The following is an 18,742-nucleotide window of genomic DNA, read 5'->3' as shown; positions in this document are numbered from 1 at the left end:
ACTGTCTAATCCCGGCAAGGGTCTAATGACAGGCGGCGAAATCCCGATGCCTGTCATTTTACCTACGCCGGTAGCCCGATGTTCGGCATACCAATTGAAGGCAAGCCGGGCGGTGGGCGCGGACAGCCGTGGGGGGGAGAGGGTTAGTTTAGAGACTCCCGGGGAGGACTAAGGGTTAGACCTCCCCACAGGAGGGTTAGGGATAGGCTAGGGAGGTTAGGCACCCCCGGGGGGGAGGTTAGGGTTAGGCACCCCCCTGGAGACTTAAGTTTAGGTTGCGGGGAAGGAGGGGTTTGATTTAGGCACTTAGGGTTAGGCACTTGGGGGGAGGTAAGGGTTAGGCACCCCTAAGGGAAGGCTAGGTTAGTAAATAGTTAAAATACTTACCTGTCGGGTCTTCACTGCTGGTGTTCCAGGATTTGAACTGCCGGAGATGCGTGTGGCGGTATTTCATACCGATCCCTTTCTAGACGGGGGTTTCTAAATACTTGATTTTAGAGTAAGTATGACCAGTCCATGAAGAGGGCATCCTTAGCACTTAAGCTATAGTCTGTCTCATACAAAGTGTACAGTATGTAAAATATACAGTACGAGCGTACGCTAAAAGCCGTTAACGATGTGTCAGTAGGGCCAGCCTGTCTGAGCTGAAAAGGTTAATCAACTCTTAGTAAATATACATACATAAAAGAACCAGTAGATTACAGAACTGATCTCTCTAAGCATACATTCTCCCACCTCATGGTAAGACTCCTGTCTCTTCTAGCTGGTAGCTGCTCTCTGGTCTCTATGGTCCAGTGCGCTAATTGAGCGCTCAGATCCACACACAACAGTCTTCGTAGCAGAAGCTGCTACCACTGATCGTGTGTAGCAACTTTACCCCGTCATTTATACTACATGTTCTGTTCACAACTCTAGTAAAATTGTATGATACTGCTTATATTGTCATGATTTTAGCTGCAGGCTGGTATGTGACGGTTTCCGTCTGACTGGAACCCCCCCTGCATTTGCCTATGTACTGTAATAAATAAACCATCTTATTCTTAATTCCAGCAACTCTTCTATGACCATAGATCCAGAACTCCTCATTATATATATATAACTAACATACCACAGGGACGGATTCCTTTCAGAGCCCCTGGGTGTGTTTTTGGGATACATGCCAGCAATCTTTAATTTCGTATTGCCACGAATAGCACAATAAGAAATGACAATTATCGAGGTCTAGAACCTGATACTTAATAAATATGCCCCTAAGAGGTTTATTTATCAAAGGGCGAAAAGCCCTATAGTCACAGAAAACTGGTTATTTTGGCCCAGATTCACTACAGATCGCTATTCTGCTTATACGCATCCAACGCAGTTGCTAATATCAGCGGGGATATGTAAATTCATTTGCATTGTGTTTACAGCCTAACATTAGAACGCCCATTTCCCCTTACTCACATCCATATTCTTTGCCAACATACAGTAGCGAAACACATCAGTAACATCAAGTATGATCGGACCCATACGCACAGGTAAGGCAGGTCAGACCTCACTCAGGAATTGCTGACTTCAGCGCACGATATGAGGCCTCAGGCTATGTATGGTATCGCAGTGGATAATTTATGCACGCCCCTGCAACGCCGCTAAAATGCACTGGTACGCCGGCGTTCGCCCTGCCCCCCCCACCCCACACCCCAAACGGCATTTTCTGCCAATCACTCTGTCATGGGTCTGCGTATCCTCTGTGATCGCTGTCCCGATTGCAGTGTCTAGTTTGTGCACGCGCACTGCGAAGCATACGCAATACGCAAAAATTGGCTGATTGCGTGCGTATAAGCAACTGCGTTCCTTGCTGAATCAGGCCCTTTGTCCAAGATTGACCCAATACATCAATTAGTTACACCACAAACAGCCGTGCAGGTAACAAGCATTGGTGATAAGATTTACCCGCTTCTGCATAATTAAAACTAACGGCCGATGACAGCCTGTGACCCCAATGCAGTTCAAAACAATAATAATGATTCTACTTAACTTGCTAAATAAAAACACAGAAACATATATTGGCAGACAGAGGTCAGGTTTTACTAGATCGTTAGTTGGTTAGTTAACTAATTATTAAACAAGCCTAAACGGTGGAGAAGAAAGAATAATAAATACAATTAGACCATTTGCCAAAACCAACAGAAGGGCCCCCTGGATGGGTGATTCTGCTGACCCGGTAATATAAAATCAAATGTATAGTGGAGTGAAAAGCACCACAACATCTACGGCGGCAAGATGACCACTGACTGCAGACCTTTCCCACCAAATAAAACCTAAAAGCTGGTAACACAACATGAAACGACAGGGGGGAAATTGAGGGAAAAGGAGACCAGTCAGAATACTTGCCATAAGGCTTACCACTTACTTTACCCTAAAACCCCATCTTGCCAAAGCTATCAAATAGCCATTTGAAAACTCCCCAAATAACTTTTAACTCTGAATTGGTAACACAGACTATCTCAGCCTCGGGGTTTACACACCTCCGGGCATATAGAATGCCTTCTGTTATTCTTTAACAAGCAAGGGGCAGTACATGTACCATTAAAATACGTGTACTTTTTTCACCATCTTCCAAAACATACTTGCCTATCCAGGACATTCCAGGAGTGTAGACAAGGATATTCTAAAGTAATAGCATTATAGATTAGGGCATTAGAATACATAGCAAAAGCCCAGCGGATCATCCTAATTAACTTTATGTAAACATGCCATAATCCCTTTAACAAGCTCAATATCATCGCAACAATAACATAAAATCATGTTTCTCCCCAGACAAAATACACAAACGTGGAAATAATAAATTCTTAGTGCGATTTACGTATCTTAATCGTCTGAAGAGCTTTAGGACTAATCCAAGAACACTGGATATGTCTGTAACTTAATATTTTCTTTATGACTCACTGCATTAGTATATACCGAGTCCATTCTCCTACTGTGAATGTTGTGATTGATCTCTGTGTAAAAATAGCTGCCTTTTGTACTTTTATTGAAGATAAAAAAGGTAAAGCTCTCAGTTTTCTGCATGCAGAATTTCTTCAATAGACGTGTCAAAGGAAGAAAACAGGGATCGCGCTGGTCGTTAATTAGGGATCCAAGAAACACACGAACAATACAGAGTGCCAAAAGGTTATTTGACATTGAGACATAAAGTATATTGTCAAGAGCTATTCACTAAGAAACGCGCTTGTGAAAGCTACATCCTACAGTTATTAATGCTATATACACATGTAGGGTCGGTGTTTACATTGGATGATTAAGGAATGGAACAACAGCTGCGCTCTTTGGGTTACATTGTAATGACATCATAGAGAGGTCAACATAGATCTTTTTATAATGTGTCATTATCAGAGGCTGCTTTTCCCCCCATTCACTGCAAGACATATGTCCGAACCATTGTACAAAGCAACATGCAGCAGGAGGCTAAGCAGCAAAGCTGAATTATTAAATGGGCCGCTGTTATAATAAGGACTTGCATTGGTTTCACAATCCTTCAAATATTTCATCATTTTACCAAACAAGTCTTTTTTATGCACTGTGCGCCATTTCTACAGAGAACAACACAGCATTTATTGGAACCCATAAATATTATTAAAAAAAAAAAAAAAAGACCATTCAATTCAGTTGTTAAAAATGTCAGTATAAATAATAACCATGCCTATGAATAAAACCAGATGCTCACCGCTATACAACCACCACCTAAATAAAAACCTGTTGTCTGACTATATTTATAGTCTCGTAATAGTTTCGCTTATTGAGGTCAGAAAATTCTGACAGATTGTGGAGCATTAATTAATAAAAATAATAATAATAATTTGTGTGGATAAAAAGTGACTATATCAGGCTGTTTAGAAAATACATTGCAAAGCACGCATCACTTTACATGGTGTAAGACAGCTACTTGCTCTTCAGTTAGTTATGTGAAGGACAGGCCATTGTTTGAGGAAAGGTGGGCAGCAGAATTGCTGCCCCTCTTATCCATCACATGGATGAACATCGGTGTTGTGTTTGTGCAATATGCACTATACAACATAAATATGGCCACTATAAACATTAGATTTATCAGCAAGGAATAAACCTAAAACACCAAAATATGTTCTGTAATTTTAATTAATTTATTATGGGCCTAATTCAGACCCGTTCGCTATATGTGTGCGCTCGCAAGCGGCCTGATGTTCTGCGTACGCGCACGCTTCATTCTGCGCGTGCACGAACTACTCACTGCAATCGCATACCGCTCGTTCGCCCTGCAAAGACAGCCCAGGGTAATGAGTGACAGGAGAGGCCGTTTGTGGGTGGTAACAGGGGCAGGACACTAATAACGGGGGGTTGGATATGCGAACGCACGCGTGCCTGAGTGTTTCAACGCCATTTAAGAGGCGTGCATAATTAATGTCACTTGCCTTTTTTTTACACTGATTTCCTCGTAATTCTTGCGGTAGGGTAAAGCTACCTCAAGCACTGCGTTCACATCCGATGGTGCCCGATGTACCAATGTTTTAATACAGTTCCTGGAGATGACGTGGTGCTGGTGGGCGGCTCTATCCTGTGCGATTGGGCGTACGCATACACAAAGTGTCCACTCGCTAAGACGTGGTGGGCGTGCTTATGCCTTGGCGAGCGATCGCTTCCCGTGACTTCACTTTGGATACGCATCCAGCGAGCATATGCAGATAGCGAACGGGTCTGAATCAGGCCCTATATTTGTTCTCCCCCCCCAAAAAAAAAAAGTTATTTAAAAAAACATTGTTTATTTGTTCTTCAAGCAATGATATCTTATATGGCATAGTTTAGTGATCCCTATTCACCCCTCCCAAGAACGGTGCCAGATTATGCATCCCGTGTGTTTCATTAGAAACTTAGCAGGGATGGGCAGGAACAGTGACATCAAAGTGTCATTCAGCTGACGCTCAATGGCGTATAATTACCCTAAGAGAAAAGTGCTTTATCTGTACATGCAGAAATCCCAGATTTTATTTGATAACATTTAAAAGGCATCCATATTAGGCACAAATTCACCTACAGATGTGTTCTCATACACCTAGCATCTCTGTGCCATATGGCACAAAACACTTGGTGCAACTTAAACGCTGCGTAGAGTGTCCCGTACTTTTGTACTTTTTCCTGAATTTTCGTCTTATTAGCATCGCACACACCCCCAAGCAGCAACATAATTGACAGCCTGGAGTATTTTGGGGGTGGAAATGGGGGGTGTCACCCTAGTTTTTCAGGATGGACGAGGCCAGGGTCAGAGGGCCTGATTCAGACCCGCTCGCGAGCACACAGCACTCGCAAGCGGGATGATGGTCCCACACTGCGCATACACGAGACCCGGCCAGCAACGGGTGCTCCATCGCTCCAAAGCGGGGCAGCTGATGGTGATTGACAGCTTGCCCCGTTTTGGAGGCGGGCGGGGGGGGTGGCTGGGCAAACGGAGGCGTTCCTGCAGGAATGCCTGCCGTTTGTGGGCGGCCCTTCTGACATCACTCGTGATGTCAGTAGGTGGACTTCCTGCTCTATTAGAGCAGGAAGTCCACTGGTGTTTGCGGCCACGAGACCCTACCACAAGATCCTACCACAAGGCTCTCGTCGCAAGCCCGATGGTCGCGATGGTCTTGACCATCGCGACTATCACCTGGCCGCTCGCACTAGCTGTGGGTGGTCACCCACAGTCAGGAGGCCGTCTTTAAAAAAAAAAAAGGGAAGCCCTGATTCAGAGCGAGCGCTCTGAAAGAGCGTCTGGCTCTGAATCAGGCCCAGATTTCCTGGCCTTGCAAGTGATCAGGACCCAGTCAGGCTGCGGTAAACTCCATCTTCCTGACCAAAGGCTGCCCCTTCTTTGAGGGAGCAGCCAGATCGGCATAGCAGGGGGGCATGGCCGGCATATGGGGGCGTGGCTGGATATCTTACCCAGCATTTGTGGCCGGAGCGTGGGGCATGGCTACACGATTGCGTCATTTTGACCCTGCCACACAGTGCCGAGATTACCACCATTGTGAAGCAGGGGGTGGGGCCAAATGGACGCAATTCAGTGTGAATCGCATCATTGGCCACCACTGATGCGGGGGTTTCTCTTGTATGCGGGAGGGGGGGAGGGTAGAGGGGGATATAGTGGTCAGCGGTTGACTTTCCGGAGGGCAGGGAGCGGCACCCGAATTTCGGCAGGCTCCCGGACGGGAGGGTAGGCAAGTATGTCACAATGGTGATCCTCGGATGCGACTAAGAGATGGGATTGGCCATTCCGCAAGGAGGTTTCTGTGTCCTAAAGACACCCCCTGCAGCATTAGCATTTTAGATGGAGGGAATTACACAGCCGCTTGTGTGCAGCTCTGCTATTCCGTCCATCTCGAATGGCGCGAGGCATGGGGTGGGTGGCTGGTATCGGATCTCTTTCTTTCACCTTTTTATCCAAATTAGCGAATGAGTCGCACACACAGAGGCTACATGCAATGCCAGCGCCAGTAGTCAGTGTACCCGTGCACTGTAGTTTTGTGGCATTAGCGGTGCGAATAAGATGCACATTATGTGAAAAAGTCTCTGGCGGGACATTTGGTCGGCTAAGGGCCGTGTTCAATTAGTTTCACATCAGCGACAAAGTTCCGCCTGCCTGACTTTTCACCGCCTTCACGTGTTTTGGATGCGGAAACTTTTCGTGCGTGTTCCCAATTTACTCCGTATTCAATTGCCTGATAGACGAAAACGGGACCCGGCAATTGTGAACAAGGCGAAAAGTGCAGGATGAATTGGGGGAATCACTCGGTACCCCAGAATAAGATGGGCTGACTTCGGAAACCATTATGGTAGTTTAGTATTAGCCCTTATTGAACTACTTCGGGTACTTAAGTGGTGGTAGTTGCTTGCTATTAGCGTCTTGGTAAAAGTGGTGAAGAACGGCATAACGCAGTGTTTTTTGGAGCAAATAAATAGTTCCATCAAATTTGGGGTGCTTGAAAATGGGTACTAGCATATTTTAATGTCTCTAAAGTGAAATTTTAGAAAAAGTTAAATTCCTATGTCATACAAGCACCTGCAATCCCAAAAATACTTGGCCCCATCTTAGAGCACCCCCAGAAGCTTATTTCGCTAGTATTTGAAGTTGTCCCCCACTTTTTTCATTTTCGCCCCAAATTTCAAATGCGTTGTTTGGGGTGTTCCTGGATTTTTTTATTTTTTTGGATGAATTGTCCTTTGGGGGGGGGGGGGTGTACCAAGGGTTCTGAGCGGTTTCCCAACATCTGCACCCCAAAATATAGAGTTTGCACCTCTTTTCTCCTGTTATTCTGTGGAGAAAATGTTTCACCTATGTCAGTGCATGGACTTTTCGCATAGGCGATAACGGACTGAAATTGAATACGGAGATAAATTTTCAGGCGAAATTTTCACCAAAAACCATGCGAAAACGGCTTTTCGCTCTGAATTGAATAAGGCCCTAAGTCGCGAAGTACGTATCACGCTAAATGTGAATTTTTGGCTCAATTTGAGATTAGGTGCATGTGGACACATCTGTATTAATCTGTTTTTTGTTTTCCAGAATTTATCCAGCATTATTAGAATCCAGAGACCCCACTTTGTAACCTCTCCATTATTATGCCACACGTTGCACGCTATGTATATTTACTTTCCTAGCCAATGCCCAAAATGTTTATAAACAGGATATATAATACAGCAGCAGCTGTGTGGACATACGAGCTTCCAGGCACACAAAAATATATAACCACGTCAGAAAGATGTAAAAAAAAAAAATTTCATTTACAGATGTTTCAATTTTGCAATTTGAACCTAACACATTAGTGGCGAAAATTCAACATGGAAATGATTACAGTGCAGCCAATGTCAATTATATTTAAGCGCATTATATTGCTGCTCCATATTATCCTCCACAAATATTTTCAAAGGCTCCCTTCGTAATGAATAGAAATGTAGGTATCCACAAATAACTCGGTCCTTCCTCGCATAAAGGTCTGCCCATGTCAATGCAGGGAAACCAGGTCAGATGAAATAATGAACACCGCTGCCGCTGTGATAGAACATGGCCTTTTACTGGGGCACTTTTACAATTTTATGATGTGGCGAGTCACCGAAATATGTTTCACAGTTCAAAGCTGGCACTGATCTGGATCCTAGGGACACCAAGGCCGCAAATCGTGTTATTAAAGTGAAATGCAGGGTTCTGTAGCCTGGAGCCCTGGAAGAAATGACATGCAGTTTCTTGGAGAGATTACGTTAGTGAAATGTGCCCTTAAGAATTGAGCGGTACATGCCAGTATTTTAGATTACTGCTGATATCAATTTATTTTGAACAAGAAAAACAAAAACGGAATGAAAACCTCATTTAGAGAAATGTATATTGCACACATACTGTATATCTCCATGCGCCTTTACACACATTTACAAATATACAGTACAGAGAGACAGACATACAGTTAACCCTTTTAACTACTTGTGTCCGAACCGCTTTATTGTAGCATATTGGAGCGTGATCTCCCCTGAGCCTCACAAGGTGCCACAAGCGTTAAGTACGGACTGACAGAAGTTGTGCCCATGTGCATACGACTTCCACTCGTTCTGCATCAGTCGGAACTGCCCCAATGGTACAGGACTATACCACGGTCCCAGTAATTCTGACATTTGGGTGAGGGCATATTCCCACTTACACCACCACTGCCCTGCTGAGATCCACACCTGCCAGTGTTGCATGCTGCATTTTTTACCTATTTTTTCAGGAGTTGGACTGGAGTTGTTGGCACTGGTTAACCCGACACCCCCTAAATGTTCCCTGGTTTGGCACCTGCTGCTCGTTGACCTGAGTGCACAAGTTCGGGGGTAAGCATGTGCAGCATACCTGCCAACCATCACATTTTACATTCTGGGAGAGATCCCAGGTGAGAGATGAATGAGATCACTGTTGTAGGCGGGGCCTGGTGATTTGCGTCATCAGGCCCCGCCCTGCCTCAAATGGCGAGATCCAGAAGAGGAGGCGGAGTTCAAAAGACACAATTCTCTAAGAAATTAGTCACTGTCCCATCCCCCCATTTCATGCGGGAGGGTGACCTACTTTCCCAGGGTCCTGTGGGGAATCCACAAAATGTGTGAATTACATGGAGAGTTGGCAGGTATGATGCACAGCGTCTCTTGTGTGAACCAGGAGAAATCCTTATGTTGTGCAAATGCACTTACACTGCAATTCTAAAAAAGGAGCATTAAGGTTTCTTGAACATGATGGAAGACACAGTGGGCCTGATTCAGAGCCGGACGCTATTTGCGGACGCTCGTTCAGAAAAAGAGGCTGGCTATTTAAATTGAGCGCTCGCTCTTTGCGGTCTGTTGACGCCTCTATGTCTGAGCGAGCGAACGAAACATGTGCTCGCTATTTTGTAAAGACGCCCCTTGGCCGCTCGCATCATACGTCATCTCCGCTATTTATTTGATTAATCGAGTACATCGAAAGGCGTATGAACTGTTCGCTATTCTTGTGGTAGCATTTTCCTACCGCAATCATGCGAGCAGTTCAGGCTAAAAGACAACCAAGTGACGTGGTTGATGACGCTGCTTTGTTAATTATGCACACCCTTAAAACGCCCGTTTTGACCGTTTGGCATGCCTGCGTTCAGATCTCCACTCCCCGTTTTCAAGCACCTTCCCCTGTTACCACCCACAAACGCCTCATCCTGTCACTCAAATTAGCAGGCATTCGCTATTTTGCGAGCACACGATTTCCAACCGCACTGACTGGTTGGCGCATGCGCATTACAACCCATACGCATGCGCAGATGTGCGAACATCGCTCGGAGCGAACGAGCGGCCGCTTCGAGCGGCTCTGAATCAGGCCCAGTGTCAGCTCACAGGTTGTGAAGCTGCATTATACACGTACAGACATATGTTACATAGATGTTCTTCATTTTATGGCAGCAATAATTGAACTTGCGATAGACGTGTTTAAGCAAATGATCACCGCGCAGCGAATGTACATTGTCAGACTCATGAATTAAATATCTTCGGTTTGCTCGCCCAATCCCTCATCCAGTATAACATTCTGATCAAATCTCACCATATTAATTTTCTTTTATTTGATTTTATTTCATCGGTGGTTTATTATTTGCAGCACTAAATACAGTTGCAAAGGTTAGCCGAGTGCTCATTAACTTTTTGACACTGTTAATCTCGATCTCTCTGCATTTACATGTATAGTAGCTTGCCGGGTCTGCATGAGTCGTAGGAGACTGGGGAAGAGCTGAGCCTCGTTATTAAAAAGATCTAAGCCCGAGATCCCAGGAGACTTCACCTTCCAATAAAAGTAATAACAACAAGTAGCAAGCGGCGTGGAGTTCTCCAGCCACACGCAAGGGAATTTAGACTTTCTCTAATATGAACAAAAGCTATAAACACGCTACTAACAAGGGAAAAGGAAAGCAGGCCTTTAACGTCTACCAGTTTCCAGCGCACAGTGAAAGCTGACCTGACCCCGTATTTATCGGAATGCAGCCTACATACTAGGGGGTAGATTTACTAAAGCTTCTAAAACAGACAAGTAGTTGTGTTGCCCATAGCAACCAATCAGATCACAGCTATCATTTGTCTATTGCATTCTAGAAACTGATAAACAGAATCTGATGGATTGGTTGCTATGGGCAACACCACCTTGTCTGTTTTAGATGCTTTAGTAAATCTCCCCCTAGGGGTGCAAAATATCACCCTAATCAAATTATTTACAGTGGAAAATGCCATTTTGCAGAGGCATTGCAGGGATAAGGGGTTTGATTCTGAGTCACAAATAATATGGTCGCAATTCCGGATGCCTACTGGTATGGCAAGTCCTTTGCGACTATGGCCCCGTAAAATAAGAAAGTTGGCATGTGGCGCATTTTGTAAAAATCGCGAGAAGAGGCCGCAATCAGATTTGCGTACGTCTTATAATCAAGCACAAGATCAATATGAGGTCATTATTTCTCTGACCAGCTTTGAAAAGTTTGTTTACCTATAGCTGTAACACACAGCAGCCAATGAGAAACTTACATTCTCTTTATTTCAACCATGAACATTTTCTATATGTTCATTATCATATTCACCTTTAGTTAACCCACACATACTATTTAACAAGTGAAAGCCACCATTTTGCATTGCCAAGCAGCATGCGGGCAGTGTAGAAATTAAGTTATTCTCTGCGAAACGCGTCAGTGATCCCACGCCGCACCCACTTCACTAAGGAAGTGGCTGAAATGCAGAAAGGTCCCCAGTTCTTCCTGCTTTTCCCAAAATTCCAGAGTCTCACACACATTGTGGGAAAGTAGGCAAGTATGGATTACACTACTGCACATAGTGTCATACCATTAAATAATCTCACAGTGATGTCATGTGTTTCTAGTGAATAGACTGTATTCTCAGCTATCAAAAGGGCTCTCCCCGCTGTGTATAGACGACCAATATAGCGCCTCATTTATTAATGAATCATAGCGTTCGCTAAAGGGGTTATGTCATCCATTCTGGAATTAACAAACAGCGGTAATCTAAGATTACTGATGTTTGTCTCTGCATCTAAAGATGGCAAGAGCAATGCGGTCCGCATTGATGGTAAGCAACGCCCTCCAGGTACTGCCGGGTCCCCGTGTCATGCACATGAGCAGACGGACCGTCGCGCATGCGCATTACACAAGACTCCCCGTCGCTGGCAGCGTCAGCCCAGCAGAGAACCTCGCAGACAAGGAGGACTTCGCTGGACCTCACCGGAGGGGTAATTGTTGGTAAATACCAGTGGCAATTTCATTTGTATCACAGTGATATTAAACTTGCTGCTGGTGTTTTCCTTCGTTAATAAATAGGGCCCATACTTTGGATCTATCTAATGTCAAACATAGTGAAGCTAAGTATACAGTCATCATGGTACTGATATAAAATGTTCTCCTCCACAGTAGAATAAGTTCTTGTTATATACAATATAGTAATGCTTTTATCACCTTTGTTGATTTTGTTTTGCTCCATGATGTTGTATTGCATCGGGGCAACGTCCGGCTTGTGCTGAGAAGACGGCTTCCAGTGCTTTTCTTCCATGTCGCCACTGGAGGAGTTGATGTTGTTACTGATGTTGGACTGAATGAGCTGAGTGGTAGCGTACGGGGTGGGCTGACCAGCTGCGGTGACGAAGCGACCGTCTTTCAGATTCGGACTGTTGAACGTTTTCATCTCATTGATTTTGTTGCTTAAATCGACATCACCATAAACAGCTGAATCGGGCACCATCAGGTTGGTCTGTTTGCTGTCCAACTGGTTGTTGTAATTTGCAATGCAGTCGGCTAGTCCACAGACAAAACAAAGACATAATACAGTGGATGCAGTGAATATTTGTTGTGTGAATACTAGATGCCTCCTTAAATTATATCTGTATAAACAGTGCTTTCTGGTTATAATCAATGTCAGCGTCCTCTACTGTAAATTATGGTGGAGATTAGAAGTGACTTCAGAGGCCCATGACCTGTATAAAATGGTCATAAGGTCAAGGAAGTCCTCACTGATGTATAATATCCTTATACTTTACAGTAGGGGGTACATTATATACATTTGTATGTGTGTGTGTGCATAAGGTACAAGTATGGAGGGGGGGGCAGATATTACACCGCCTACAACACAACACACACAGGGCTGGTCCCAACACATAATCACCCCTGCTACACGTGGCTCCTGCCCGTTGCCTGCCCACAAAGAATCAAGAATAGCAGAAGATTAGCTTCACAACTGCAATTGCTTTTACTTTCTCCCATTAAAAACATAATACAAAAATAAGCAAAAAAAAAGTACTTGAATAAAAACATAATTTCATAAAATAAAAATACTAAAAATGTTTTCTTTGCAAAAAATAAAAAGTCTGCTACTCGTGTATTATAATGAACACTGTACATCCAACACAAAATAATGCTTTATCAAGTCATGGATTACTCATTCTCAGTATAATAAGGATTCAGGACGTTGCTGAGTGATTGAGAATTAAGGAAATTGCTGAGTGAGTGAGGATTCAGTACAATGCTGAGTGGAGGAAACTGGTGAGTGAGAAATCAGTACGTTGCTGAGTGAGTGAGGATTCAGGACGTTGCTGAGGGAGTATTCAGGACGTTGCTGGTTAAGTGAGGACTCAGTATTATGCTGAGTGAAGGAAACTGGTGAGTGAGGATTCAGGACGTTGCTGAGTGAAGTAAACTGGTGAGTGAGTGAGGATTCAGGACGTTGCTGATTGGAGGAAACTGGTGAGTGAGTGAGGAATCAGTACGTTGCTGAGTGAGGATTCAGTATGATGCTGTGTGAAGGAAAATGGTGAGTGAGTCAGGAATCAGTACGTTGCTGAATGAGTGAGGAATCAGTACGTTGCTGAGTGAGTGAGGATTCAGGACGTTGCTGGTTAAGTGAGGATTCAGTATGATGCTGAGTGAAGGAAACTGGTGAGTGAGGATTGAGGACGTTGCTGAGTGAGTATTCAGGGCGTTGCTGATTAAGTGAGGACTCAGTATGATGCTGAGTGGAGGAAACTGGTGAATGAGTGATGATTTAGTACGATGCTGTGTGAAGGAAACTGATGAGTGAGTGAAGATGCAGGACTTTGCTGAGTGGTGGAAATTGGTGAGTGAGGAATCAGGACGTTGCTGAGTGAGTGAGGATTCACTACTATGCTGAGTGAGTGAGGATTCAGGACGTTGCTGAGTGGTGGAAACTGGTGAGTAAGGAATCAGTACGTTGCTGAGTGAGTGAGGATTCAGTACTATGCTGAGTGAGTGAGGATTCAGTACTATGCTGAGTGAGTGAGGATTCAGGAAATTGCTGAGTGAGTGAGGATTCAGCACGTTACTGAGTGAGGATTCAGGACTTTGCTGATTAAGTGAGGACTCAATATGATGCTGAGAGAAGGAAACTGGTGAGTAAGGATTCAGGACTTTACTCAGTGAAAACTTAATAAACTGGTGACTGAGTGGGGATCCTGGGATTTGCAGTTCAGCCAAAACTCATCTTTCCCTGACTTATTATATGCAATTTATAGGCTATAAGACAAAAAATACTGACTTCAAATAGTAATTAGAGCACAGACTCCATCTTCAAGTTAAGAACTGGTGCCATTAAGGGATTTTTCTTTACTGCTCCCCAAAACTATACTAGAAGTATAAGGTAAACGGTGTCCAAATGCTGATTATATCCAGGTTTTGGTTTGGAAATATCTATATATATTACCTTGGATTCTGGTACCTTATTGCTGATTAGACACAATTAAATTCCGGCATATGATTTAATATGCATTTTAATATGTCTGATCCAGATTAAAATTCTTCCATTTAATTTTTTTTGTGATGGTATATTTAAACTATTATGTTTTTTTCTAAAAGTTGTGCTGTACATTTACAATTTCTGGCACCAAGATCATTTTTTTCCAGAATGTTTCTTAAGGGAACATTAAATGTGAAAAATTAAAATATCTGCGTAGCTTTATTAAAGCATGGATCTCAGCACTAAATGGGAAGAGCTTCGCTGTACCAAGATAAAACGTAGATACATTACTGCAATAATTTTATTGTGTGGCCTTTAGACAAAGCCTTATTGTGACACAGAGACATTTTTATCAACTCTTCCAAATAAACTCATAGCCGATATAAACAAAATTATATTTTGTACGTGGGTGAATGGTCTCTTTGTGGAATGTCAGAAAAGTTTTGGTAAATGATTCAATTGTTCAGAAATTGCTCACAACATTCTGCCATATTTCTCTAAAAGTTTGTCCCGTGTAGATAGTATATGACGGCCGTGCTTGCAAGCATTGTGGTGCGCTGTGCGGTTGCATAATATGTGTCGGAGTCAGAATAGAGACAGGCGTTGGCATGGGATTTCCGATAGCTGGAATTGGCCGGAAGTGCGACCGCCTTACATATCACTCAGAATTAGACCCAATGTGTACAACACATACAGTTTGTATTTTATCACAAATTGTGATCAGGTTGCAGGCAGCTCATGATACAACATCTCACCTACAGAAAGACTGCTGTGTCCTCGTTAGAGGTGTGGGACAGGATTACTGTGCAGCACACAAAGCATTGCAACCTCCAGAAAACAATTAATCTGGTTAGGGAGACTTAAGGGCTTATTCCTCATTGAGGGCAGAATGGCCCCCGTTAATAAAGTTTCTAACTTGCCGCTAGCAGTGGCGGACACAAAAATACCAGAGTATTTTAATATTGCTCTGGTGCGAGGGCGGTTGCTCAAAAAAATCAGCCATCCACGCGGCACCTACCACGGATGATGCCGCTGCTCAAGAGTGGCAGTGGAATTTTACACCACCGGGTCGACCCATCAATGTTAGCGCACATGCTCACTGCCGGAAGGGACACAGGGCCGGAGAGGGCAGAGAGATAGGATCCCTCTTCTTAATCCCAAGGGAAGGAGCGGCGCTCCAGAAACCAATGTCATCTGAAAATGGTGTATGTTCCGGTAGGCAAACGCTGGTAAATACTGGGAGGCCACATCGTGCCCCTAATAATGAATAGGTCCGTTGCTTAAAACATGCAGACACTAGTGTTTCCACATGAGTAACGGGCCCATTAGTGATTATAAATAGGCTCCTAAAGCAAAATGGGCATATGTTTTTTAAGAAGCATATATGCAGAGCTTCTCGTGATGGGTCTGCCTTGGCATCAGTAGCATATATGCTGAGCTTCTCGTGATGCGTCTGCCTTGGCATCAGTAGCATATATGCTGAGCTTCTCGTGATGGGTCTGCCTTGGCATCAGTAGCATATATGCTGAGCCTACAAGTCAGCAACATCAACACTTATTTGCACCTTCCCTGTAGCTTCCTCCCTGGTGTATCTGGGTCTGATTCAGAGCCGCTCGTAAGCGGCGCATTTGCTCCGAGCGATGTTCGCACATCTGCACATGCGTATGGGTTGTAATGTGCATGCGCCAACCAGTCAGTGCAGTCGGAAATCGTGTGCTCGCAAAATAGCGAATGCCTGCTAATTTGAGTAACAGGATGAGGCGTTTGTGGGCAGTAACAGGGGAAGGTGCTTGAAAACGGGGAGTGGAGATCCGAACGCAGGCGTGCCAAACGGTCAAAACGGGCGTTTTAAGGGTGTGCATAATTAACAAAACAGCGTCATCGATCACGTCACTCGGTTGTCTTTTAGCTTGAACTGCTCGCATGATTGCGGTAGGAAAATGCTACCACAAGCACTGCGAGCAGTTCATACGCCTTTCGATGTACTCGATTAATCTAATAAATAGCAGAGATGACGTGTGATGCGAGCGGCCAAGGGGCGTCTTTACAAAATAGCGAGCACATGTTTCGTTCGCTCGTTCAGACATAGAGGTGTCAACAGACCGCAAAGAGCGAGCGCTCTATTTAAATATCCGGCCCCTTTTTCAGAACTACCGTCCGCAAATAGCGTCCGGCTCTGAATCAGGCCCCCTGTGCACAATGGGTCTGCGTAGGTTGCATTTGTGTGAACATGAACTTTGCCTGCATGAGATTGCTCAGTACCACCCCTCTACCGACTCTCTAGCTGCAAGGTTTGACCCGAGCAAGATGTGTGAGGGTCTGCAATGCGCAGAGCGGAATCACACAATTTATGCTATAGTAGTGCTACTCTGTATATAATATTGACTCCAACAGCACAGAGGAAGGAGTCCCAGACGCCTATATTTAGTCCCATTCCGGGCTTTCAGTGTCGGGATTCTGGCGGTCGGCATTTCGACCGCCCGCATCCTGACTTCATCCTGTTTGAGGAACCATCTGTAAGATGAATTAAATGTAATGGGGAGATTTGGGGAATACTTTTACTGTCCACTTTCAATAGAGATCTATGTTGTTTGGAAGGTGGAAAAAAAAAGTTCCAAAGAGAAGTTGAAAATTAAAATCTAGATCTATTTGCACCTGCTGACTACGTTGGGAACATTTTTTATCCACATGGAAAACAGAACAGCTATACACAAAGCAGGGGCGTATCAACAGAGGTGGGGGCCCGTGAGCATTCCCAGTCCGGGGCCCCCTCCTCTCTACCCGCGGCCGGCAGCGCACTAGTCTGTGCCCAGAGTCTCACCATGTTCCCGGCGAATTGCCCACTGCGTATGCGCAAAATGCCGGGAAAAGGGCCGCGGTGTCCATTTTCCAGGCGTTTAGTGCAGTGGTGCTACAGCCGACGCGTGACTTTGGGGAGGTATTAAAAAATATGGGTGCAGGGTGTGCGATGCGGGACCCTCCTGGACCCAGGAAACGTGTGTACCGTACACCCATTATAGGTACGCTCCTGACACAAAGGGATTCATATCAAACATACTATGCTGATCATAGTCTGTCACCTGTTTTCTATATACGCTTGTGTATAATGTGGGTTTATTTCCCATACAGATCATTGATCCAAACTGCATTTCCCATTTTATATCAGTCCATGAAGTGGTGAGTGGAACAAACTGTGGTCAAAGGTAAGGATCAACGATTATGACCTTACAATGTCAGGTTCAAGTCATGTCAGAAACTAAAACCACGGTCTGATCGGGAGGTCGGAATCTGATGGCCAGCACATGCTGTCTCGTATCCGACCTCCTGATCCCATTGAGAGATCTGAAGGAAGTACACACGGATCGGATCGGCAGGCTTTATCTGATAGTGTGTACCCCCCACTAAAAACAATTTATACAAGAGAATCTGAAATTTCACTGTTGACTCTGCTAACCTGGGCGGCTGTAAGTGGCAAGATTGTTATCACTGCTCCCGTTCCCAGATGTGCAGCAGTTTATGGGGCACTCGTTGTGGTTGTTCCCTGTGTTTGGCCAGGTATCGGCAAGCCATGGCTGAGTCGCTGGCTCTGTAATATTTAGGAGACCGGGCCTGCAAAAGAAAGGAAAATGCACAATATATATATTAGGATCTACAAAACTATATTGCATTTAATTTATTTTTTAACAATAATAAACACTAAGGGGGTTATTCATGATAGCTTGGAGAGTGATAAAATTGTGAAAGATAAAGCACCAGCCAATTAGCTCCTAACTGTCATTTTTCAAACACAGCCAGTAAAGTGACAGTTAGAGAAAATTGTGATAGATAAAGTACCAGCCAAACTGCTCCTCTCTCCAAGCTTTCATGAATAACCCCCTAAGGGGCCAATTCATCATCACTTAATTTTTACAAAAGCTGCAAATGTAAAAATTAAGTTACCGCCCATTCATCAAGAAGTTAAAGCAGGATATATCACAGATATCTCCTACTTACCTTCCTCTTGTGGAATAGCTCACTGTCCCCATACACTAGTATGGAGACAGAATTCATCAAACTCCGAAAATATAATATTTTCAGAGCTTGACTGCAGGAGCATTCGCCATCTTCAGATGGCGAAGGTCCTGCTCCGGGATCGCAACTCGCTCCTTCCCAATGGGAAGGAGGTCCGGGTTGTGAAGAGGGATCCTTTTAGATCCCTCCGCCCCTGTCCGGCTCTTTGCGCTGGTACGTCGGGGCTCTTGTGCGCATGCGTGATCTGTAGGTTGCGCATGCGCAGTCCCGTCACTGCTCCGAAAAGGAGCAGTGAAGCCGCTCGCTGGGATAGCTGATTTCGCATCAGCTGTCACCGCGCCGGAGCAATGATGATTTGCACCTCCAGCCGCGGCGAGTTAGGAAGTTAATTATCGGGGTACGTTCGGACCCCAATAATTAACATCATGAATAGGCCCCTAAATCATTAAAAAGAGCATATACAGTGGTA

The 18,742-nt window shown here is 44.5% G+C and overlaps 1 protein-coding gene across 1 annotated transcript in view; it reads right to left on the bottom strand.

The window, feature by feature from the left end:
• The window catches only part of ROBO1 (roundabout guidance receptor 1), a 607,752-nt gene that overhangs the window by 31,736 nt on the left and 557,274 nt on the right, over positions 1–18,742 (bottom strand). Inside the window, exons 20-21 of the mRNA XM_088442732.1 lie at positions 17,717–17,871; positions 11,976–12,311 (exon numbers count right to left, since the gene is read on the bottom strand). Coding sequence (XP_088298858.1) covers positions 11,976–12,311; positions 17,717–17,871 — 491 coding nt within the window. The remainder of the gene's footprint in view (positions 1–11,975; positions 12,312–17,716; positions 17,872–18,742) is intronic.

This window comes from Taudactylus pleione, unplaced genomic scaffold (assembly GCF_031769625.1).
Source record: "Taudactylus pleione unplaced genomic scaffold, aTauple2 ptg000316l, whole genome shotgun sequence".
NCBI lineage: Eukaryota > Metazoa > Chordata > Amphibia > Anura > Myobatrachidae > Taudactylus > Taudactylus pleione.
This window is presented reverse-complemented; position numbering and strand designations above follow the sequence as displayed.